The 27,888-nt window shown below is 30.2% G+C and overlaps 1 protein-coding gene across 1 annotated transcript in view; it reads left to right on the forward strand.

The window, feature by feature from the left end:
- Positions 1-27,888, forward strand: part of LOC123264344 (neuroligin-4, X-linked-like) — a 314,172-nt gene that overhangs the window by 264,160 nt on the left and 22,124 nt on the right. Inside the window, exon 9 of the mRNA XM_044727584.1 lies at positions 13,895-14,028. Coding sequence (XP_044583519.1) covers positions 13,895-14,028 — 134 coding nt within the window. The remainder of the gene's footprint in view (positions 1-13,894; positions 14,029-27,888) is intronic.

A 27,888-nucleotide genomic window follows, 5' to 3' on the forward strand; every position in this document is an offset into this window, starting at 1 on the left:
AAAGTAGATTCGTCGACGATAGGATCGATCCGGGCACTGGCTGCCAGTGATATTAGTTCAGAGGTGGATCAGCAATTTAAAAAAATAGAGAAAAGAAAATAATAATAAAAAATAAATTAAAATAAAGTGCTTAAAAATCTCCAACAGCAATCAGAATAAAATTCAATGATTTCCCAGCGGACCGTAATTTTTTTAATTTCTCTTCTTTTCTCTGGTTATTATTTTTAATTTTTAATTAATCTATTATTTAATGAAAAAGTCTGTGGGGGTTCTATTCAGAGGAACTTCACTCTCTGGGTAGATTGTAATACTACTGCATAGAATTATTCAGGGCAACAAGTCACTAAGATATTTAACTGATTTAACATTAACGCGTTTACCTGCTTGGCAAATACGATATTGCAATTGTAAACAATAATTTAGCATAATCGTCCGATCGAGTAAAGCAACACTACTGTTCACTGTTCACTATATGTATATGTAACTGCTGCCGGGCTTACGTAAGCACACACCTCTAGCCTCAGTGTCGGTTAAACATACAACTCGCCTCCAATAACCGCGAAACCGGCAATTGCAAACATGGGTGCGTAGTGGCCTCTCTGAGAAATATATGCACACTGTTTTGAATGTATACACTATATCATGCCTCTTCGTATACTCGTTGTACTTTGCTATCGTAATCCTTAAGCAATCATCGTATAATGCAGGCATACGTGATAATTGTGCGAGATTAAGCCTTTTAATTTTTTAATTATGCACACTGATAGAAGGATTTAGTACTGAGTACTAAACTGATCTAGTAACAAAATTTTTATTTATTTATTTCAGAGAAACAAATATTTTGTACCCATCAAGATTATTTGTTACAGTTTAATAAATGATTTCTTTATATGAACAAAGCCTTATTATATGGAAATAAATATTTATTTCCACCAAATAGTATTTAGTAACAGGTAATAAATATTTATTTGGTAAGTATTGTCGGTAGATGGCTATGCTTTAACTCCAATGTTTATGTGATACATAACTTATTTACTAGCTCTGATTATTTTAGTCAGCTCGATTTTGGGAGATTTATTAAACCTTTAAAAACATACATACTCCCAATAAATGTCTTCTATTTATGTCTTTTCTCAGTGGAGTTTAGTTTACATTTTTGAATTTGTCTATTATTGATACACTGATAGAAGGATTTCTTTATAGTTAAAAATATTTGTTAATATTTAACAAATCATTTATTAGAGACCACTTTTTAGTCCTTAACAAATATTGCTTAGTATTTAAAAAGATTTATTAATATTTAATAAATGAATATCAGATTTATTAAATACAAATAAATCATTTTAAATATTAAGAAATATTTGTTTAATACTAAAAAGTCGTCTCTAATAAATGATTTGTTAACTATTAACAAATATTTTTTAATACAAATAAATCCTTCTATCAGTGTATGTTAAAAACTTGTTCAGGTTGACGACTGAACACTAATTTAAAAATTCCCTGACTTTTCCATGACTTTTCCCTGACGAAAAATAAAATTCCAGAACCTACAAAAAAATAATTGTTACTCAAATATTCTTTATAATTGCAAATTATTTTAAAAATAATTTTTGTATGGTAGAATTCATATCTAATATCCAGAATTGAGTAAAAATTTGGAACTATAAATTATGTTATACTCTTTTGCAGATTTTTAACTATTCAAAAAAGATCAGTTTCTTTTGATTTAATGTTTATAACTTTTGAAAATACAATAATTGATATTATTATTATTATTATTATCATTAATCATTGAGAAGTTATACTTTTTTTTAATTATTAATTATCCATACATTTAGTTTTTTTAATATTATTGATCACAAAAAAGAAGAAATATAAATAACATTAATTAATATTAAACATATTATCTACAGTACGATTTTTAGAATGCTATAGAAATAATTTATTATTTCTATAGCATTCTAGTTTATTTTTTAGAATAAACTAGAAATTTCCCTGAACCAAGTTAAAACTCCTTGACTTTTCACTGACTATTCCAGAAATTTCAAATTCCCTGACATTTCCAGGTTTTCCAGGTTTTCCAGGTCAATCGCCACCCTGTTGTTTAATTTTTAATTTTATCAATGTCTCAAACAAAAAAATTTAATTTAATGAGATTCTTTTCTTTATAATATCTTATATTTTTACTTAAAATTATTTATTTTTATTTATTTTGTTAAAAAGTTAGGTTACACGCTAAAATTAGTTAAAAAGTTAATTTCTTTGATACCAATAAAAGATTTATTGAGTACCAATAAATCACTTGTTAAATACTACTAAATATTTATTTGGTGGAACTAAATGGGCTTCAATAAATGATTCAGTACCTTTTACTAAATATTTGGTAATGAAAGGTTTGTTACTAAATCATTTAGTATCTGTTACTAAATCTTATTAAATAGAACTAAATCCTTCTATCAGTGTGCGTTGAATAATTATGAAATTGATTGGAAAAGTTTGGAGGAAAAATTCTGGAAGAATTATTAGCAATACAACAAAAGTATGATACCTTTTTTGTGGGAAATATAATTTTCTAAAAGGAAGGTTTTTATCAATTTTTTCGTATCGTTGATATTCAGTCTGAATATCATGAATATCATAACTTTAGCCAAGTGTTGTCAATTTATTTCGAAAAAATTAAATCAAGCAACGAAGGATGCATAAAATATTTATATTATTTGTAATTAGGAATTTAGGGGTGAATACTTAATCATGTTGACGTTATAATTAAGAAAGATAATGAAATAATAATTTAATATTGTATTTCAAGCATTATTTATTAAACAAAATAACGATTGGACGAGTTTAATAGCTTGTAATTTAATGCTAGAAAGGGAGAACACTTGAGTCATGCGATAATTAAAGTTCCAGCTGAGACTAGAATAGAGTAAATCAACATAACCGCGGTGAACTTGCTCTCTTGCCAGTAGTATAGTAGTATGGTAGAATAGGCGATGCTTGTTTCATGGTGATCGGCTCGGAAACAAACAAAGTGAGACCTATAGTTAATGAGAGAGGGAGAGAGAAAGTTCAAGCGATCGCCAGATATTGTCCGAAAGAAAGAGAGAGAAGATCGGAGGTATATATAATACTCTGGATAATCCTCTGGAGTTAACGTCAGTCAACGTGAATTACGTAACCGAAATAGGGAGGCTGGAGGAGTTGAGTATCGCCCGTATTTATTCAAAATTATGGGCAATGCTTCTACTCAGCATCAGATAATAAATACAAATGGTACTTTATCCACTTTGATGTTTGATCCTATTTGTGTTACCGCTGCCAGCTGCCAGCTGCCGGCTTTCATCCATCAAACCCACCGGAGCGCGAGTTTATAATGAAAAAATAACTAATAGTTTATATTGATTTTATTTCACTCGATATTATGAATTTTATGCTTTATAACATGATACTATCTGCTGAGCAAATGATGTTATCCAATCATTTAATAAATGTTTATTTTTACTTTATAAATAATACATCAAACGATACAAAAAAAAATTTTTTATGGATGATTGAATTTCTGTAGATTTTATTAATAATAGAGGATTTTATTTTGGTTTTTTATATTTTTATAACTCGCGGAAAGTCAGCTATTGAGGTCTTTTTTTTTAACATATGTACGGACATTTTTTTAAATAAATTTTTATTACACAGTTATATTTGGCTAAAAAAAAAAAAGCATTTAATAAATAAAGTAAATAAAAATTCAATCGTGAAATTGAATAAACAAAATTGTATTTCATTATATGAATCATTTATATGAATTTTCATCGAGTATACTGGCTAATAGATGATTCATATTATAGTTAACATATTATACCACAGTAATAAGCAATGTAACTTGTTAAAAAAAAAAATCTTGAACCAAAAAAAATCATGTCGGAGAATTTTATTATCTTCAATAAAATAGAAAAATATTTTGAAACCCAAAAAAAATTATTCAAACCAAGAAAATTTTTTTAGTTTAAGAACTTTTTTGCTTGATTCGAAACAATATAAAAAATATTTAGATCAATTAAAATTTTTAATACAATCTTTTTTTTGAGGTTTTTTGTAGTAAAAGAGCGAAATAAGTAGTATGACTTAAATTCGGTCAGACTTAATTAAATTTCTAAATTTAATTTTTTCAAGCATTTCCAGATTTATCACATTTGTCGACATGCAATAAGAATTACTGTCAAAAAATTTTTCCAAAAATTACTGTTTCCAAAAGTATTAAATAAAATTATCTGAAACTACACAGTAAAAAATTTTTCGTCATTGTGTAGAGTGTTAAAATTTGTGTGTTGAATATTACACTCTAGAGTTTAGAATTTAACATTCTCATGTATTGATTTAATGATTTAACACACTAGAATGTTAAATTCTACACACTAGAGTGTAATATTCAACACACAAATTTTAACACTCTACACACACGCATAAAAACGATTTTGTTGAGATAACAAAAGACGGGATAACTGAAAAATATGTTCTGGTAACAAATGAATGTATATAGTTATAGTTACAAATCCATTAGTCGCATTAACAAAATATTTCAAGTCGTACTAACAAACCAATCTGTTAAATCACCAAATCAATTTGTTGTCCAAACAAATTGTTTTATTGCAATAACAAAACTAATTTGTTGCTAAAATATTTTCCAAATCAGATATCGCTGATTATAGCATATTTTTAAATTATGGATTCTTATGAAATTTACTATAACAAATTTCTTTGTTATTTTAATAGAATAATTTTGCTGTTTCAACAAAAAAATTTGTTATACCAACTAAATTATTTTGTCGAATCTACTTAAAGATTTTGCTATGGGAACCAATTTTTTTTGTTGTTATAAAACATCAATAACTTGCTATAACCTAAATTTTGTTATTTTAACATATAATTTGTTATCCCTATGTTAACAAATTCATTTGTTACTAGAACATATCTTAGGTTATTTAACGAAATTTTTTTCTGCGTGCAATTACGAAAAATTTTTTACTGTGTATAAATTTAACATTTTAAACTGCACGAACTCTCAATCCTTTTCTTGCATACTAAAAAATATAATCCTAAACAGTAAACACAATTTGTGAACGATAAAACGATTACGTGAACATAAAGTTATTGAACCGAAGTTAAGTATCCCCAGAGACTTAGTATATAGATTTATCCTGTTGCTTTCTCATATAAAGCAATTGGATCTTCTGCAGGGGCTGTCTTTCTCTAATGTCTGTCTGGTTTTCTCGTCAGCACCGATCGACGCTTCAATTATCTCGTTATTTCGATCACGTAGTATGTAGTATGTGTTAGCACGAGGGACACGATCTTGTCGATGGGTGCAGTAGAACATAGGACATTGCTTCCAGAGAATTGCAACAGGATTGCCTGGCACCTAAATACCCTAAAATTATCCCGCTGCCTATTACTACGGTATAGAATGGAAAGGCTTTAACGTTTCTGTCTGTCGGTGAGATTCGAATCGTCATTCGACGCTACTCAGTTATCTATCTCATGTGTGTAGTATGTATAGTTGAACTGTGATTCAGTTGAAAGCACAGTCACGAGCAGAGGAAATAGTATTGAGATAATTCAAACACATTCACATAAACACATCAAACTGCGGCGCTTTTCTCTCTCAACTCATTCAATGTCGTTGCCACACCCTTTTGCTACCCTACCTCAACAGAATATACCTTTAAATGTATAGATATAGATATATACAAGTATTTCCGGAGGTTACTGCTAAATTCGCTGCTTGCGCACCTTAATTACGAGACAAATCACTAATGACTAGCGCTTTCACAATTACCTGACGAAACAGCACGGTACCTTCGACTGCCGAGAGATAGGGGTGAGCGTACAGATGAGCTATAACGGATCCAATACCGCTACACTCCACTGCACCGAAATAACGCATTTAGCTCATTACAACTCTTTAAACAATTAAACATTACTCCGATGGCAAACAACGCGTAACAAATACCCGCAGACACGCCCAATAAAAATATTGATTTTAATTAAACAGCGGGCGGTTCGCAAAAATACTCGGAAAATTTTACGATAATTAATTTTTAATTGAATACTTTATTTGGAAATATTGTTGTTGATTTTTGGACTTGAAACTTTGAAATGGTCAAAAAATTATAAGAACAAGTTTTTGAAGATAATTTTAGAAAGTTTGTAAATTTTTAACTTTCCGCTATAAAAATCAATGATTTCCGAAAAATCGGGAAGTTATTGATTTTATCTCGATTTTCAAAAATCGAGTACTCACCAAATCTTTACGTTTTGAAGTCTTAAGAAGCTATTCTGACTATTTCTACGTTGTCATTAAATTTTCTATGAGTTTGAATTAATTCGGCTCTGTAGATTTTGAGAAATCAAAAAAATAAAATTTTCAAAAAATCATCTTTTTATTCTTTTTAGAGAAGTAGAAATTATTTTATTTTTGACTCTTCTAGTCGAATTTACAAATATAAATAATGCTGTGATGCGGGAAAGAATAGGAGTTACGGTAATTATTACGTGAAGCGTTCCACATTCACGTAACAGGATATTGGTAGGAAAGGATTGAGAAAGGAATGTGGAGAGGATCATCTTAATGTGAGTTTATAGAATATGCGAGAAAAAATTATTAGATAGCTCGGACTGGGATTCGAACCCAGAACCTTCCGAAGACATGTCGGCTACTCTACCATTTGAGCTATCCGGTCTATACTAAATTTCCATTCGCTTATTCTATATACATTAAGCCACACCGTCCATCTTACGGCAAGCATTTTTACAAATATAAATAATGCTGTGATGCGGGAAAGAATACGAGTAGATTTTCTACAAAAAATATCTCAATAAAATTTTTAAAATATTCGATATTTTACTGAAAAACCAGCTTTCAAACTATTATTAAGTTTTTTTCTTCTAATGTTAGATTTTTGTAATATTATAAATCAAGTAGGGTGAAATTTATAATTTGAACTTAACCTTCACATCTTCTAATTTATATTCAGGTTTATTTTCAATAATTATCATATATCTTATCATATATCTCATGCCTGAAGTGATTATTTAAGTAAAAATTTGTTTAAACATTGACAGGCAATTAAAAATTGAATAGATAAAAGCACAAAGCTAATGTTAAGCCGACTAATATCGATAATGAATTAATAAAATTTTGAACATTCACTGTTGCTGCACACACTTCTATTATATTATACATGTGTCTGCATCGAATTTATCGACTTTCCAAGTTGTTATTAATGCATTAATTATTTTCAGACACTAATTGCTAGTTTCAAAACCACACGCATGCACTCCCTTTCACAGCTGTATTAATTGGAGTTCTATATTATTTCCTTAATCCATTTATATAATAACAATATATCATAAATTAGCATCATTTTGACGATTGCCAAAGTGCGAACAAATCTATTTGTCTATTTTTTTGTCTCGGTTATGCTTATAAGTAATATTACGACGAAACAATGTAAGCATAAAAAAGAATAAATTAATATTTGAAAATCCTCTGATTTGCTTTAATATTTAAAGCCAATTACTGTCATTATTTTGCTTCTGCAACATCAACTCCCCGGTAACTGTATAAATAATTAATTTATGTTATGAAATTTTGCATAAAACTCGTTTATCAATAAATTTGGGCATTCAGTTGAGCGTTAAATTTTTAAACTTTTTTTATCCAATATTTGTCACATCATTTTTATTAAAAACAGACAAAAGCTGCTTTTTACTGAGATTTTTTCCTCCGGCTATTAGCGAAATAAACACCAATTTTTTTTCTCTTTTATAAACGCGTTTCATCCTGTATTTTTTAAATATTTTAATTTCGATAAAATAAAAATAATGTAATAATGTAATCAAAAAAATATTTTATAAAATGAAAATTTGTAGATAATACCCGTGAAAAGAAAATTCTGATAGGGCCAATTTTCATACCTGGTTATATACGGATCAATCAAATTTTCTGATATGGTCATATCGCATCACTAAAAAAGCGTGTCTCAAATTATGTGCACTTAGATTCTACAAAGCCGAAAGGCCGTATTGAAAAATTGTCTTCGCCTTAATTACTCTAGGAGTGTTAGAAACGTGGAAATTTATTAGAAAAATGAGAAATACATTTTTTTTATATACCCAATTTAGTTAAGAGAAAAAAAATTCTCAAAGCTAAAAGGACATGTAGTTTAAGATACTTCTTTTTAGAGTTGATAACGCGATATATGGACATCAGACCATATCGGAAAATTTTTTCATGGGTAGATGAATCAAATAAAAAATTTTTATCGATTAATTGCGTCGAATTAAATTTCTACATGAATTAAAAAAATAAAAAAAGTTGAATTACAAATTATATTTGAGAGAATTATCAAGTTTCAATTAAATTTATCCAATTGAATGAAATTAAAATTTTTTAAAATGAAAAAAAAATAGCTTCCGCGATAATAGAGTTATTATTTATTAATAAGAGTAAGAAAGGTGACTCGAAATTGTTTTTTTTGCTCGACGGGCAGAAAGCGTCAACTTTCGGCCCGCTGCGCTAAACGAAAGTGCCGCTTCCTGCCTTCGTCGAGCAAAAAAATAGTATACACTCCACGGGAAGTAAATAAGAAAGCCTCAGATCACATGTTTGTCAACCTCGGCTTTGCCTCGGCCGACAATTACATGTGATCTGAGACATTTCTTACTTTACTTCCCTAGGTGTGTAATATACTATTTTATGAAGACAGCTTAAGCGTAATCAATTTAACAATACAAATAAATGAATTTAAATTCCAATTCTAAATACTCGTACGAAAAGTTATCTCTGTAAATTCTCACTGGCGGCTATCAGGGATGAAACGATTGGAGCGTGGAATGGAATTTCGGAAATGGGAGAACAAACGGATGCTCGCCTAAAGGCGTCGAGTGAACGCCCGAACGCCTATCAGTGAAAATTCTTAGCTTGTCAGGCGTTAAGGCGATATTGGAAGTACGTGCCCTGGAAACCTATCCCTCGAATTTACACCCTATCTGAAGTATAGAGTACCCGTGTCATTACAACAGATCTTATTCCCTTCGCTAACTACATGCATATAATATTATCTCCTATTTCTCTTCTATCTTCTATCTCTATTTTTGTTCCTGTGTCAAATACAACTAAGGAGAACGCAACTTGGTTATTCGTGACTTGAGATGTCTCCGCAACAATTTGATTATGCTTTCAGCGACATTCACTATTCGCTACTGGATCGATATTGTATCCAGAACGCCTAACTAATAGCATTTCGGTGTTCCTTGATGTTGCTAATAATTACTCTAACAAATCATTAAATGACATTGTTCTTTTGATTCATTGGCTGAGAAAAAAGTTACTAAAAGAAAATTATTGTATTTATTTTTAAATTTGACTTTTACTTCGAGATATTCAGATCAAATTAATTCAAGAAGTTCACTCTTGAGAAAAAATCAAACTTGAAAATAAAAAAAAAGCTCTTCTTTTAAGAATTTTAATAATTTTACAAAGCACTTAATTATTTTTAAAAATAAAAAAAAAACTCTTGAATCAAGAAAATTAACTCGAACATGAAGAAGGAAGCAATTGAAGAATAACTTTTTAATTTCAAAAACTGTTTTTCAATCGAATAAGGAAAAAAATTGAATGCTGATGAAAAAATACATAAATTTTTTTTTTTTTTAACAATTAAGGAATGTTTTCGTTAAGCCGAATGACAGTAAATAAAGAACTGATGAAATTAAAGAGTAAAAAAAAAATAATAATTTAAAATAGTTGTCAAGATAATTGATAATTGGAAAATGGGTCTTGAGTAAATCGTATTTTAACTGACACTCGAGTACTAAACAATCCTTCGAACGATGAGAATGTCAGAGGCAGACGCCACTGGCGTCTCTGCTCGTTAGTAAGAACAGCAGATTTGGCCTCGAAACGAACCTCTACGTCTCGAGCTCGCTATATATATACCATCCTATCCGCCGTTGTTATTCTCTCTCCACGAAATGGAATGGAATTGGAAGCAAATTGGCAGACCACCTCGAATTTTCAGTCTGTCTGTCGAGCTGTTAGTCCAAATCTCGCTCGAGTGGGGCATAAATAAATGACCTGTCATTTTAGATGATAACGTTAATATTTAATTGTGCGTTTATGAATTATATTTATTCCACTTTCCATTAATACTCTCTTTTTCTCTCTCTCTTTCTCTCCATTTGCTCGAAAATTTATGCCGTCAATATTTGTAATCCTCCTTGATTTCAATACTCACTTCTCTTCGGTGATAAAAGTAAAACAAAAATTCATCCACGTTAGCAATCAATTAATTGGTGAAATTTTTTCCGGAGAATCTCGCAAAAATAATTTCTTCAATATATATATATTAAACGCAAATGAAAAGGTGTTCAATCGTCCGTTCCCTTTCATCCACACCCGGCGTTCAATTCACGCCGCTTTATTTCACGTAAATCTTCATCTCATTTTTAATTTAATTGGAATTATTAAATTCAAATGATTTAAATTTTATAAATTCTCCCATTAGTCGCATCGATTTTTTTCTTTTTTTTTTTTTTTAATTAACTATGTCAATAATTTTTCATTTACTGATAAAATTATGAAATAGTTGCATGCCTCAAGCTTGAAGCGAAACGAATGTGCTCTGCAACTAATGAAAAATAAAACAAATTTTTATACTGGATATAATACGGATATCGATAAATTCTTAAAATTGCCTATGATTGCTGTTTTTAAGCACAAAAGTATTTATAAGGTTTTGGGTCAATAAATATATTTATTTAAATAGAAAAATTAACTTTTATCAACAAAATCATTGTAAATAATAGCGATATCAATAACTTTATCAATAAAATCAATAACTTTCTACTTTTGAAATTATGAATTTTAAATGCGGAAAATTAAAAAAAGCCTAATTCGTTTTTGAAAACCCTTAGTGATTAGACAGCTTTTAAGAAATCGAAAGAGTTAAAGATAAGTATCAACAAGAATGGAAATTTGAGCAGTTTCTAACAAAAAGTTACATAAACTTGGATTATGCCTCGAAAAAACCCCAAAAGTAAAGAGTTGTCGCAAGAACAAAAAAAATTAATAAGTAAAAACTCTATTAATCTGTACGTGTTTAAAAGAGTTGTGAAAAGAGCAAGAGCAGCTTGGACTGGCCATTACCAATTTGAAACGCAATGCGGTAATGCCACTGAGCGGCTTTTGAAGCTCCATTTTACAGCTAATTATAATCCGCAGAACGCGCTCCTCTAGAGGACTAAAAGTTCCATCGTAAAACGGACTTTCTCTCTCTTTCTAAATTTGACCATGCTAAATCTCCACATTTGGAAGTAATGAGTGAGGAAGTAAAGCTACTTTGCTATCAAATGTATGATAACATAATATTATGATTCCACTGAGTAGCCAATTATGAGATCAAAGACTTCCAATCAATCGCCGCGTATATTATTTAATTTTCTAGATAAACATGCGACGTTTACGTTAGTCCTCTTACGAGTGATTATTATTTAAAAAGTGCAGTAAACAGTAAAGTCTTTTTGAGTGGCTAATTAGTTGAGTATTTGGAGTGAAATTTTGATCGATGGACCAATTAAATCAGTATTTTTGAATCGGTTTTACGAATGCTAATTACGATTCTACTTTGATCTCGCTCGTGAGTTTAAATTAACGATCCGGTTATCTCGTCAACTGGACGAGCTGTCCAAAGGATTATTGACGGTCATGCGCATCATGTGTGTACAACCGCATAATTACTCTCCGCATCCTCAGTACGAGATAACGGCAATCGAATCAGGCAAATCTGACGTCAGACACGTCGAGATATCACCGTTCTACTGTCGGATTACCAAATTCACATTAAAGATGATTCATAGGTTCGGAAATTATTTTTAATTTTAATATTTATTTTAAATTTTTCAAGCATTCTAATTTTTTATGGGATTAATAAATTTAGATTTAAAAAAATGATTATTTGAAAAAAATTATCCAAAATTATATTTGGAGGGAATTTATTGATTCATTGGTAGAAAAATTAACTTGGTTGAATGTAAAAAAATTTTTAACCAAGAAAATTATTTTAAAGGATTTCTCTGTTTCTAGTAAAAAAAAAAATAATTTTTTAATGAAGTAAAATTTACTTCAACAATGCAAAGAATTTTTTAGTTCAAGAACTTTTGTCTAATACAAAACAGTGTAATGTAAACAGGCGTAAATTTTCACCCACATTGTGAATCCTGATGTAAAAAATATAAAATAAAATACTACCCGAGTCAAAAAAATGAACTTACATGAGCTTAAGAGCGGTTGATAGTTGATTTTCAAACGAGTTTTGCTCATGAATAAGATAAAATTTTGAAAAAAACGCTTCACTCTTCGATAGATAATTAAATTATCCATCGAAGAGCGAAGCGCTTTTTTGGAAAATTTTCATTTATTTATGCATAAAATCCGTTTTAAGGTTCCATAAGTTGTACAAGTATGACAGAGATACTCTCGTTTGTCCAATAGAGAGCGAGAGAGAGAGAAAAAATATAAACCCTTCTTAAATCAATTGTTTTATATAGCAGTTAAGTTCATTTTAGTTAATTTTTTCAACTCGGGTACTAACATGATTTTATTTAATTAAATAAAATTCATTAATTTAATATTACTGTAAAATATAGATTTTTAGAATTATATTAATTAAAAGAAATTACAACACGAGGCGATATTTAGTAAAAGTATAATAATATGTTTATTGATAAGAGAAGTACTACATACAACTGTTTCCTAGCCTGGGTGGTATTAGACTAACTTAAAAATTTTCTCTTAAAATTACCTGGGCCTCTCGGTCCCTTCTCACCCCCATCTCTCAACAGCATACTTGCATACTTCATACACTCTTGCTCGTTCTCTCACTCGCACTCAAGCTACAATAATCTTAACCATTTTACAGAGTAACTATATTTTGACATCTGGTGACAGCATGTTAGAAATACTCGTTTTTCGTCTAATCCTTAAATTTACAACAACTTAATACTACTTAAAAACGAATACCTTTAGTAAAGTAAAAGCATAGAAAATATTTACAACAAAATATTTTTCCTGCTTCTACATTACTAAAACTAATTGGCATTTGGAAATTTTTAGGATTTATCAACAAATAAATTATTATAAGGAGAATTTATCAAAAAACGCAACTTGTATTAGACACTAGAAAATATTAATGCAATTTTTTGAAATATTAAAATTTATTCATTGTATTAAACTAAGGAAAAAGGTTTTACTGTTTTTTTTAAATCACTAAATACCTAATACGTCTCTGCAAAATTTTTTTTCTAATAATTTAATTAAAAAAATTCGTCTCGATTTTAATTTCACTCTAAAAGGATTTAATTAGATAGAAATTATCCACTCCACATTCACTCAACAAGTCACTCCGTAAATCATTGTTATCAAAAGTCTTTTGACACGATCTAAAATCAAATATCACTTAATTAAGAGTTTTCCTTCAGTATTTGGTCACATATTAGCCAGAAATTAATTAACAAAAGTACCAGGTTTGTTTAACATGTACTCAAAGGATGTCAAGAATGTCCTGCGGTCAACGTAAACACAACCACGAACAGTACCTTACTTCCTGCGTCCGGCATGAGCTAACGTGCTTCCAAAGTAACCGGAAGTGCTTGGTACACTCGTGATGCCCTGAGACACAACCTCGCAACTAGCTATTAACATCAGACTCCCCCGCCAAAATATACAGCGACCACTAACAAATAGTTTCCGTTACTATTAAACTACCCTTCTCTACCCTAAACAATCACAATATCAGAGACGTTTTCACTGACAATCAAATTCAATTACTCGTTACAGAAACCCCAATGCATACGAGCACCATAGAAACGAAAGAAACGAGGCTCAAATGGCAATCACCAAAGAAAAAAACAAGTTTCGGTCGATCAACTGGGAGCAATACGATCCTGTCCATCAGAAATACTTGGAAATTAGTGAGTATTGATATTTATATGTAATTAGTTCAATGAGAGACTCATTAATTCTAATATTTGATGCAATATAATAAAGAAAAATTTTTGTTTTCATTATACTATAAATATAGTTTTTTCATTAAGTTAAAAGCATGTAGTATAGTCTGTTGTCGGTAATTCAGTCTGGACTAGTGATAAAAATTCCAATTGAATATATCGGATTGTTTATTTGAAACACATAAAAATGTACTGGAGGTTATCAGGCTGACTGTCAATACTCCAAACACTGCTCAAAAAAATTAAACTATAGTTTATTTACTATAGTAAATGAAATTTTTTGTTGATAATAAGTTTTCTATCCAAACCTAGCTGCATTTTAATAATTCTGTCTTATAAGTAATCTAAACTAAAGTAAAGATTAACCAAAAAAATAAATCAATCTCGAAGATTATATTGGTTGTAAGTTTATTAGTAATTTCCTTATAGTAAAGTTTATTTACTTGAATATGTGATGGGCCCGGAGATAAGGCAGTTTTACGCGCGAACTCAACCTATTTATTTATCATTTTGTTATTTTTTCTCAATGATTAAATTTAAAAATAAAAGAATCAATTTACGAAAGACTATTATTAACATACTCCTGCCAAGTTTAATGATTTTTTATTCAAAAATTACTTGGTCAAATAGCGTCTCAGTATTTTGTCCAAAATTTGAATATTCTCTGTCCTACATTTTCTTAATAAAAACTTAGAAATAAAACAGTGATAAAAGTAAATGCATTTTTTACTACAGCACAGTTTCAATAACTTTATTGTATGTTTTTTAATAAATAATAAAATTGATGCATTAAAGAATTATTTTAAATATTCAATACTCTATAAAAATGAATTTCATATAAAAAAATAAATTTGTCTCTCACTTTATAATGAATATCCATATTTTTTATCCTCGAGACCCGAGGCATATATTTGCCGCGTTAACAAGCCCCGCTCTCCCAAAAACCTCTCGGATTTTTCTATGGACCATTAGGTAGTTTTTTTATGTCCCATTAACCATTTCAATAAATAAATAAATAACAAAATTCTGTCATACGTCCGTCGACATACATGTATGTATGTATATATGTAAAAGTATATGGACTTACGATTGATTAACTCTTAAAATAAAATGTTAAGTCTGTGAATTTTCAAAAGCTGATTTCAAGCTTGAAAGCTTCCAAGGGCTATCACGCGTATCACGATTTTGCGTTTCACTGAACGAGATGCTTTTATACTTGTGCTTTTTAGACGAGGAGGATGAAAAATAGAATAAAGTATAAAATAGAGATAGATAGACAGAGACAGTGTAGTATAGGGAAAAAAATTCAAGAGGACATCAGTGGGCAAAGTCAATGCGAAAACCCAAGCACTCGAGCGTAAAAAACCGAATCCACGTCATAGACATTTTTGGGCCAACTAAGATAAAATATGTCTGAGCTCTTGAGCCTTTGCTAGTTCAAATAAAAATGAATGATAAAATAAAACTCTGTATATACACACAAGTCACTATAAATCTATCTATCTATCTATCAATTACGTACTTCTATCAAGAAATTATAACCGACGAGGCGCGAGAGTATAAGGAATGATACGTATACTTTAAACTTAAATTTTTTTCTCAAAGAAATGACGCTTCTCGTTATTCCATGCCACCGATATCATCGCTCAATCCTCTCTATATCACTCTAGCTCATATTATACGTCTGTAGACTCACTAGATATTCATGCTCCAAGTAATATTTCCAAGGTTCCAACGTCTGTAAATAAGGAACACTCTCGTGTACTCAATAAAAGTACTATGAAATATTCTTACATTTATAAATAGCATAAATTATCGTTGTATTTTTAACAACCCATCCAATTATCCTAATAATGAGCGAAGAAAAGCGACAATAAGTTTTTCATTTTTATTACATAGAATTGTTATAGAAAATTTCTGATTTTAATAACAAAAAACTCTTCTTACGATCAATAACTCTCAAGTAAAATTTTAGCTTTAATAAAAAATACATTTTATTTTCTATTCCTACCACAAACTTCTATTTAATCACTTTCACAATTTTTTAAATAAATAAATTACTATAAAAAATTTTTTTGAAAAAATACTCCACTTGTCACCGATTCAGAAATCTATGAACGCAATTTTTTTACAATAGTTTTTTCAACACTAATTGTGTTGATTAAATTGATAAAGAAAACCAAAAAATAGTTAAATATTTGCTGATATCAGTGATTCAATTACCGCCCCTAAATAAATAAACACAAGTAAATAATAAGCAAAAAAAAATATAGGAATACCTTCAACCGTACTATTTTATATCACACGCGTAAACTCAACAAAAAATCGCAGCTGAACGTGATAGGGGTCAGGATTAATTATCTCTTCTTAATCTATTTCATACACAAGCCAACTAAATTAATTACCCAAGACTACAGTAACACACTCGAGGATTTTTTTATTTTGACTCAACTTAACTTACTTTAATTTAGTTTTTATTTTGCTAAACTAATTTATCTATTTTATCGGGTGCTATTTATCGTGATAAATCACCTCCTATTTATAATGTAGTAACAAATAGCAAAAAACAAATGCTAAAATTTCGGACATGATTTAAAAACCAAGAAATTTTTTTGAGTTGAACACAACCAGTGAAAAAAATTTTTAACGACTTACAATAAATTTTCATTTTTTTTTTTTTTTTTTCAATATATGTCCATCAGTTAATATATCGCATTAAAAATAAACTATTTTAAAGGTTTATTAACCTAAAAACCAATGACCGTTAAGCTCCTTGGAAGAACCTGAAAAATGATTTTTAACTTCCCGCTAAGAAAATTGACAATTTTCAAAAATCGGGAAGTTATTGTTTTTACCCCGTTTTTCGAAAATCGAGTTTTCATCATATCTCGACGTTTTGAGGTCCTAGAAAGCTTCCCTGACTATTCCCACGATGGTGTCTATGTCAGTATGTCTGTATGTATGTATGTATATATGGATGTATGTAAGTATGTATGTGTGGATGTATGTAAACCTCTCATAACTTTTAAACGGCTTGACCGATTTGATCACGGTTGGTGCCATTCGAAAGGGTTTGACTAAACTTAGATTTTGAATACAAGTTGGACCGATTCGGACCAAAAGATTTTGAGAAATCTTAAAAAAACTGCGAAAAAAAATTTTTTCAAATGTGGTTTTTTTTAATAACTTTCAAACGGCTTGACCGATCAATTCCAAAAACTAATCAGCTCTTGACATCGAAAAATCACGTCGATCGCCATCAAGCCAGTCAAAATCGGTTGATTCAATCGTGAGTTATCGTTGACGAAAGAAATTGAAAAAAAGCCCTTTTTTCGAATTTCACCGAAATTTCTGGTCTAATCAATTTGTGTTTGAACATATATCATAGAATTTGAAAAACTGCGATGAATGCCGTCGACCGCGTGAAAATCGGTTCATTCATTCAAAAGTTATTGCGGTTTGAAAATTCAAAAAATAGTGTTTTATTAAACTTCCATCAGACTTTTGAGCTTGGAGAGCTCAAAACTACACGAAAATTATATTTTTGAGCTTGAAGAGCTCAAAAACGTAATAAGTAAAATTTTGAGCGCTTAATTACAAAAGTAGCGGGAAGTTGCAGAGATGGCCTTCAGGGTCAACCGTTTTCCTAATTTTTATTTTAGAAGTTTATACCTCAAACTCCACACTCTTGTAACAAAACGATTCAGCGATCATGCGTCTTCCCGTGTAGTTTTTAGACACTAAATTTGACCGAAAAATGATATGAGCATATCAGCGAAGACATAAGAAATTATGCATAAGTATATCAGAAAATTTTGTCATGAAAATAAAATCTGTAAATATTAAAATAAAACAATCGAATAGAACAATCCGTTGATTTCTGGTATACTTGATCTTGTAACATCGTAAAATGAGAGTATCCGTACTGCCAGGAGCGTCGAGTTGAACTACCAAGAGATAAAAACGAATGATGCTGTCCCAGCATCGATTAAGTTTCAGTATTGCCAAGTTAATGGCACTAGAACGTCACCGGAGGGCCAGAGACCAAAACAACAAATTGCTATCATAACTAACCCTCCGCCCTTTATATCCCGTAAGCCCCCGAAGCACTCAACTATATTCCAAACCGATTTCTGTATGTGCCTCTACTCCTACCCAAGTTACCTGTACTCTCTATTGCACTGCATCCTTCATGTACTCCCATAGTCGGTGTATGCTTTGTTATACACATTTGGCCCACGTGTGTGTAATATGTAATATATAATAGCTCGGCTCGGCTGTGTATTGTTGCACCAATTTCGTGTGCAGTGTGTTTCTGAATAAAACAGTCATTACTATACATATAACTTTTGATTGTATTGTGTGTTACACGCATGCATGTAGTGTATTTTTATTTTGGCTATGCAACTGACTGGTGGTATGATGCTGGTGTTGAATTCAACCAGTTGCATGACTTGTATTTTCATCTGCATCACTTTATCACCATGCAGAGATGTGTGTTCATGCCTGTGTGTCTCTGTGTTTAAAAGAACGAATATATGTGCATGAGTCAATCTATCGGAAACTGCTGGTTCGTCGATGGCATTTTTAAAAAGCTAAACTAACGTACCAAAATATTTGTGGTAAAATTCAGTGATCCATTGACACGTATCAGGCACTCGTACATATCACTCTCCATATCATGTATGAATTTATTTAGAATAAAGATAAAAATAAAAATGAAAATATAAAAAAACCCAACAATAGTATCAACTATTTTATTGATTTTCGTCTCAAGTTGGGAAGTTTTTTGTTCTAAAAATGAGATTTAAAGTCTGCCTGGGCATGCTATTTTTTAAATTTGTTTAAAAAAATGAGTTTGGGGAATCCACATGTGCATGCCTTAAGGACTTGTGTCATACGTAAATTGATCAAAGTAAAATTAAAATATGCAAGAAGTTTTCAATAATAACCTTAACATTATTTTCAGCTTTGTAATAATTTTATATCAAACCTCGATGGAAAAAAGTAATCATCTCCTATAATTAATTTAAACAATTCGTTAAAATCGCTCACTTGAGTCATTTTTATTCGATATGCCTGACTAAAATAATTTGTTAGTAAGAAATTGTATAGTTATACCAATACTATTCTAAGAAATTAAAACAAAAAAATCTAAAATTTAGAAAATTTTCTTATGTTTTAGAAGATGGCAATAATTAAATAAATTGTTTCAACTTTCTTGAAAGTAAAAAGTTTGCATATAATTTATAAAATAAAATTGAGATTATATTGATAACAAAAATAAATATTTTTAACCCCGAAGAAAAGTATTAACACAATTTGTCGTAGATGATAACACAAAATTATATTTAAAAGTACACTTTTTATTATTTTTCCATATACTCATGTCATGAGTATTTTTATTGCACTAGATCACCGCTTATAACTGCGGAAATGATCTCGTCAAAATTATTCACGACTTGGCAATAAAACTACGGACTGTAAACCGTTTGGTATTATAGAAGAGGAAGAGGAAGAAGAAATGATGAAAAAGAATTGGTGTCGAGCATGACAACGTTTAACATTTGACATTGTTATTATATCTGTATCCATTTCAATAAGGAAATAGAGAAAAAAATGATGAAAAACTGTACCCGTTGAGAAAGGAAGAAATGAAGAAATGAATGATAAAATAAAAAAATAAAATGATAAAACGTTACGAGGAAATGGAGACGACAAGAAGTGGTAACGGTAAAGCAATGAATTCGAGTTCGTTAAACAGAACTTATTGTCGCATAGAGATCGTAACTTTTCTGCAACGTTCACAAATTTTATGACGCTCGCTAACTCAAATAATATAAAAAAGTTTGATATCGTGATTTTGAATTCAAATTTAAATTAAAGTTATTATTGACTGAGTAAATAGTTCGAAATGTCGAATTCATTTTCATTATCACCATAAAATATACATCATCCTATTCTATTTTATTTCATTTTATCAGAATTTACTTTTGTTTTTTATATTTACAATTCTGAAAGTCAAATTATACATTTCAACATAAGTAAAAAATTTTTTCAATTAAACTTGAAATTTCTCGATTAATAATGTAGAAATAAACTTTAAAGAAGATTAAAAATTATTAAATTTCTCACCGCAAAATTTTTTTCAGCAATTTTTAAGGAATTACTCACCTGTAACAAAAAAAAAAACAATAATTATAAGTATAAAGTTCTTCTGAATATATCCAAACATATTGGCAAGCATATAAAATTTTCTTCATATACGTTTTTGGCGAAAAAAATATAAATCAAATATATGTAGCATATAAATTTTTTATCTTTGCTTCTATATTTTCATATATGTTTACACATATTTTTTTCTTCGAGGGTAATGGTTTTTGCCATTTCATCGTGTTTGCAAGCTACAAACATTTTTCTATTATTCAAAGGCAAATTTTTTTAGTTTTTAGTTTATTTCAATTATTTTTTCGTTTTTTAAAATCCAAATACATTTTCAAAAATCGCAAAATTTATATATATTGACTTATATGTTCAATATCGTATACAAATTGTGTTGTTTCCATGAATTTAGAATTCGATGAAAAATTCGATGAATTAGATGAAAAATTATTAGATGTTTTTTAGTGTTTGTATTTTTTTTTTTTCACCTAAAATCTGTCCAGCAATTGAAATTTATTGAAGAGTTAGTCCAGTTGCGTGCTAAATTCGATTCAATAATAAATCGGAGGCAATTCATAAGCGTTTGTACGCACAGTGTGCAGAGTATAGTGTAAAGAGTATTTATATTTATACATCAGAGGATAAAACAGACAGCAGACAAGAGATGAGAGGAGAAGCGAGAGCTTGACCAGTGTCCGTTGGTTTGCTCGGATAACGTCGTTGTGTCCAGGTGATACTCCAGAGATTTATCGAGTGTATATATCTAACCAGGAAATATCTCTTATTTTTTCACCACTGGGTTTGCTGGCACCGGGTAAGTACAAATAAAAATAAAAATAAAAGTGAAGATAAATATAAAATAAAATAAAATGAATACATCAAGTGCATTCAATTTCGAGGATTAAAGCCCGTCGGCGATTAATATCATTTTTCGTCTCCCTTTCTCTCATCTGGGTAAGCCAGAATTTTTTTCTGTCCCTGGGGCAAGCGAAACTCATTCGCAAGTTGGTAAAGTCGAGCTGAGGAAATAAGTCAAAAGTAAATGAGACCAGGAAAAAAGTTGGTACGAGAAAAAAAATAATTTAGATGAGAGCAGAAGGAGTCAAGAAAATAAGGCTAAGGGTTGCCTCCAAATGGAATGGAATGGATGAAAATTTGAACCAATTTCGAGACTAACCTTATATCCACTCGGATTAATTCGATAATACCCTTCGCCCATACCCTTGCCCTTGCCCGGGTTGTCTGAGATATAATGTACGTTAAACAGCGGATTCTCGTCCAAGTTTTAGCTACTTTATGTCTATACATATATAAACTAACTCTATTGGGCTTTTTTTTTCTCTATCTCTCTCACTCTGGTTCGGCTCCTCTACTCTTAATCTTTCTCTCCTGCTACTTTGCTTTTACCGAGATTACTTGGGCCCAAAGAAACTGCCGCGTGCATACGGCAAACTTGGTTATTTATTATGAAATATCGAGTGGATGTCATTTCTATTTTATTTTACTTTATTTTTTTTTCATACTTCACGCAGACTTTTCTCTAACGGTAAACTTGGGAGCAAATCCCTCGAACGGAAAAGTGCGCCTAATGCATTTTCGTATGCTTTTTACTTGTTTACAAGCTTCCAAAAGAAAATGTCAAACTTTTTCGCTGAGGAAAAATTCTGTCGAGTGTTTAAATTATGCACGGGATTAATTATTAACAGAATGCGTGTTTTCAAGTCGATGTTTTATTGACATTCACCTGGAACGATAAAAAATTATACTGAAAAAAAATTTTCCCTCTTCTTTCGAGATATTCAGTTTGCCATTCGAAAATTCTGCCAATTTAAGCAACTACTTCACTATTTTTAAGTAACATATGCCTGTATTTCATCTAACAATCTATAAATAAAATTTTAATCAAACCTCTCCATATATAACATATTATAACCATTCTTAAAAATTTCTCTCTCTTGGCTTTATAAAGTGTTGCGAGAATATTTAGTAGATATTCTATTGCAAACAGATCATTTTGTTTCGCTATATATGTATGCGTGGACTAACTGATTGTACGTGACGATTTATGTCGGGATAGGTTACGTACGTGATGCAGAATATAACATACGTTGGTTAGATTATACTGTAAAGTCACTGGTACACGAAACGAATACACTATTTTTGTTTTGATTTTTATTTTTATTCTATCGTGAATTTATATCCATTTTCCTTGTCTGTGATGAATTTTTATTTGTTGTGTTGTCAGTTATGCAAAGGCTGGTTTACTTGTCGCTGGAGATGTCTTGTATAACTTTACATAAGCTGTAATTATTCCCAGGTGCACACGAGAACAAGACTGAGGTCAGTTTTTACAGTGTTATAGCATTACACTTGGTTGTCATCATTTGGTATTTACATTTCTGCAATTCCAACGGCAAATATATATTCCTATTCCGTGTCTACTCCACTGGGTTCTATGAATTTCGCTTGCACACAATTGAATATAATTTATGGTTGATATATATGTATATATAAACACCACAAATTTAAATGAAATATTTACACTGTGAGTGCAAGCCTAGCGTTTATTGGATTATTGTTAGTACTAGTTTTGGTTTAATTGCATGCCTTAAACGCGAGCCCGAAGGTATACTTTAGTATCACCTTAAAATCAAGATCCCAACACTTTGTCACATTGTCACGATACAATTATCGTACCTGACAGTCATAATGCTAGTATATGATTTTTTAAATCAATTTAAAGGGTTCTTTTTTTTTATTAAATCGATCAATTGTTATTTTTCCATAAAAAGTACTTTGAATGGCTTAATTGTAATTAATTGTTCTCGGCAGGCAGTTAGAGAAATTCTCTGTCCTTCGAACAGCCATGTATTGGTATTGCAAATAAAATTAATTTCTTGTAATTTTTATAATTAAAATAGAATGAAAGTTATTAGTTAAAGCTTGTTGTATTTTTAAGTACTACCCTGATAAATTAATTTAATAAATTTACGTAGAACACTAGCGCTTTCAGCATGCGCATTTGGATTTACCAAACTTTTTCACTAAATTTTGGTGGTAGACTATTTAGTTTACGAGCTTGCAGTTATTCACCGGTAATGTGTTGAGTTATTATCATTAATTTGCGATATTGTTGAGCTAGGAATCAGTGAAACTGAGTGATAGTCGCCAAATGAAAAGCTCTTGACTCAAGCTCGTTAGAACCTCATTAAGAAGCTTCCGAGATCGTTAAGTTTTAATCGGTGCTTTTCCACGTTATAGTACTCTTCTTTCCTTTCTGCTGTGCTGTGTGTCGGTTCGCTGAGAGCTAATAAAATTTAACGGGATTTTAGAGACCGAGTACCCCAACACTATTCCGGTTGAAGTGTGATCGTTTGTCCGCCGGAGACTGTCTGCTTGCTTATATGAGATACTAATCCTTATGATTACTCTTTAAACTTTATACATTTATTTATAACCGGAGTTTGTTAAAAATAATTGCTTTTATGTCACATTATTACACGGAAAGATTAGAACCCGACTGGTTCGTGTTCTGCACCAGACTCAGTTGTGTGCAAAAAAAATGGAAGAAAAATTAGTTTACACAAGACTGAGTCGTGTGCGCACACGACTCACTCGTGTTCTGCACCAGACTCAGTCGAGTGCTGCACCAGAATCCGTGCGTAATAACCAGTCTGGCGCCGCACCCGACTGAGTCTGGTGCAAAACACGAACCAGTTGGGTTCTAATCTTTCCGTGTACTTTTTTACAGCTTCACTGCTAAATTATCTGTGTAAAATCAAATAAAATTTTCGGTCATTATTAGATTGAGAATGAGTCATAGCTTTCGAAAAAAAAATTTAGAGGTATAACTGAGGAATGACATGTTTAAATAGGAATGCTAGCAATGTTGTCAATTTAAAGAACAATGTAAAAAAATTTTTTTTTAAAGTCACTTTTTCGGCATTGAAATGCATTTCAATTCGAAGGGTTATATGCATGCACATAACCTTTCAATTAAATAAATATTCAATTGGATAACTAATCTAATATATAAATTCTATGAAATTTTATTTCTATCCCCGCATGGAGAAATATATATGTCAAAAATATATGTCGCATATATAATATATATACCGCATATATTTACGCAAAAAAAAATATGTCAACATATATTTTTCACATAGATGCTGACATATATGCAGAGATACATGCTTACATATATGTAGACATATATGTAAGCATACACTGAAAAAAAAATTTCTAAGTTTGAGAATTTTTTTACTCAAATCAAGAAAGTTAAATTCTTCAAAATTATTTTCTTGATTCAAGTTAAATTATTTTCTGTGTATCTCTAGACATATATATTGCACTTATATGCGCGCATATATGTGAACATATATCTATGCATATATGTGAACATATATGCGGACATATATTTAGCGCAAAAAAAATATATGTGAAAATATATATTTGCATATATTTTTCGCATATATATTTTTCCATGCGGGTCGATTTATCAAGCAAAGTAGGAACAATCTCTGATCAACAAGAAGGAATTTCCGAGTGAGCGAATCATAAAAATTGTTTATCACTTACCTGATCATTAAAACTTACTTGTATTGACCTAAATATTCGAAATCCCTGTGACAAAACTGAATGTGACATATCGATGAGAACAAACATCATTATTATCACAATTAGAAGCTATAAGCATCAAAAAAATTAACGTAGCTATCGAAATATTCAACGAAAATTTAATATCATTGAAATTGAAAAATTTCATGAGAAATACCTTTAATTGTCAAAAAATGACAATTCATTCCACTAGTTCAATAAATCCTGACCATTTATTTACTCATCGCACAATAAACCATCACAAAATACATATCAAAATTTTAACTACAACTATTCTCATTCACTTAAACATCATTACACCCCTATATCTTCACATGGATAGCAGTTTTACTTAGTTGCTATCGTGAAAACGTTTACATAAAGGACTGTCTGGCTCACTCACGGATGTCTATTTCATTTCCATAAAGTATACCACTACATACTACATGCCACATGACAACAAAACAACGACGAGTACCAAGAACTAGACGTGAAATTTCATTGGGAATAGCAACGGATGAGTTTAATCTCTGTTGCATACGGAAACTGGTGTCCCGCGATTAGATGCGTACGTTCATGTCGCGAACACCGTCTGCGTTTATCGGATTGTTTCCAGTAAACTCAATTCAACACTCAACTTACGAGTAGTCTGGGTGGCAAGTAAATGAGATTATCGCATTAATATACTAACTTATAACAACTGAAACTGGAGTTGCATGTGTAAAATGTCGGAAATATATAGTTATAGTTATATGTATGTATTAATAAATTGTGCACGTTGGTAACTTGTATAGAGGTGGGACATGTTTCGATCGCAAATACAAATTTTCCAACCCCTTGAGCCTTTAAGAGTAAACTTCTAGTCACATTTCTCTCGAAGTTGTGCTAACGCAGTTTCCTGGTTTACTCAAGTGTAGAATACGTCTGGTTAATTTACACCGTTGAATTTTATATGTATATGAATATATGCATTTAGATTAAAGAGGTGAATGTGAATTAGTATGTGTGTGTATATGTGTTCAAATAGACGGATGTAGAGAAACTAGCTAGTACAAAATACAAAATGACCACATTACACAAATTAGAAACACGACCGGTGTATAACGTATAACCAACGCTCGTAAAGGGTGATGGAGCTGAGCTCATCAGCATCACTATAACCATCAACGATTAAATCTGTTCATGTGTGTATTAAGCCCGTGATGTGACTGACAATTGCCTGGGTAGAGTAACAATTGCATTTGAATATTTAAAAGTTTATTAAATAAAATTTAATAATTCATTACCACAATACAAAAATCTATTCGCGGTTGGTATGCACACGCACAATGCTATTACGAGCTGGAAAAAAAGCTTTAATAAATTAACTTAATTAACGTTGTTATTGTATCATTTTATTGGCCTTTTTGTTGAGAAAATTTTTATAATTAAATGTTTTGTCAAAGAATGCCAAATTCAACGGTTGGTTTTTGCTATTTTAAAAATTCATTTGCTTGCTGGTTTTTAAAGCAATTAACGTAATGGGGACATTAATTAATGTTACGTTTAAATTTTTGAATAATTACGGAAAATTGTGATGTTAACATCGTAATTTTTTTAAGTGAATATTGTGACGGTAGACTCCTTAGTTCTCTTAAAAATCGATAAATTATCGAAAATCCCGAAAAGAAATAATTATATCAATCATATTAAAAAAAAAATCCGATTTTCGAATCATCATTAAAATATTCGGCAAGTGATAGAAAAAAAAAATATTCATTTTTTGAATCCCAGTTAATTTTATGCATCTAATATAATTTACATACGTCTAAAATTTTAGAAATTTTCTTATGTTTTGAAAAACGACAATGCTCAATTATTGTCGATGAAACAGACAGTTTTTGCGAGTAATTAAAAATCATTATAGTTCCCTAGTAGAAATATAATCAAGTATCTGGCCAGTAACTGGCTAGTTTAACTAGACTTAAGCTAGGAACTGGCTAGTATAATATCCAGTAACTGTCTAGTAACTGGTCAGTTTTACTAGATATCAAATAAAACATGGCGAATCTTATTGATCTTGAGGTTATTGAAAATTAAATATCGATTTTATTACAATTAAAAATTATAATAATAATAAGAATAATAATAATAATAATAATAATACACGGAAAAATTATAAAATTTATTTATTAATTTATTATATTATATCTTTAAATATAAAACGAGAAACATTAATAACATAAAATAATAAAAATAATATTTATTTTTTTCGATTGCCCTTCCAGTCTTTTGCATTACTTAAAATTACTCCCACAGCTTGTAAAATATCAGATGGATTACCACAATTGTGGGCTTTAAAAACTTCGTTCAAACAATCTATGATGTTAAAATCTTTTATAATAGTTTTTTCACCACTTTTTCTGGAGCCAGTGTATTTTAAAGCTACATCTTTAACTAACATTCTTTTAAATATATTAATTAACTGTTTACTTATTGTAGTAATGGTTGGCGCATACCAGAAGTTCACTAGAGAAATAAAGTCTAACCGTAATGATGATTCAGTTTTAAGACGACCATCGAACTTTTCGAATTCGTCTTTGGTTTCGAAAGGAAAATTTATTTTGTATTTATTAGCAAAATAAACCACCGTAACGTTCTCTTTAGTATCTTTAATTGATTCAAATAACTTAATTATATGATTTTGATTCTGTAAAATTTCGCTTAACTTAGCATCATTATTGCTTTGATAAAAATTGAACTCTTTTCGTGTTATTAATAGCTGATCTGAAAAATCAACAACATTTAATTCTTTTGGGACATCAATAATTTCAAAATTTAAATCTAATTTTTCTTCGCTTTTTAATATTTTTTGGTTTCTAATATCAGGTATCAAATTAATATGATGTTCACTTTGGGTACCATCATCAGTTGTTATTTTTATTTTTTTAGTAGATTTATTGTTATGTTTAGAAGACTTTCTTTTATTGCATGTAAAATTATCACGTTTTTCATCGTCAGATGAATTTTCATGTTCGTTATCAGTTGAGCTTTGACCATCACAATCCATTATATCAGAGGACTGTA

The sequence above is a fragment of the Cotesia glomerata genome, linkage group LG4, assembly GCF_020080835.1.
Source record: "Cotesia glomerata isolate CgM1 linkage group LG4, MPM_Cglom_v2.3, whole genome shotgun sequence".
Taxonomy (NCBI): domain Eukaryota; kingdom Metazoa; phylum Arthropoda; class Insecta; order Hymenoptera; family Braconidae; genus Cotesia; species Cotesia glomerata.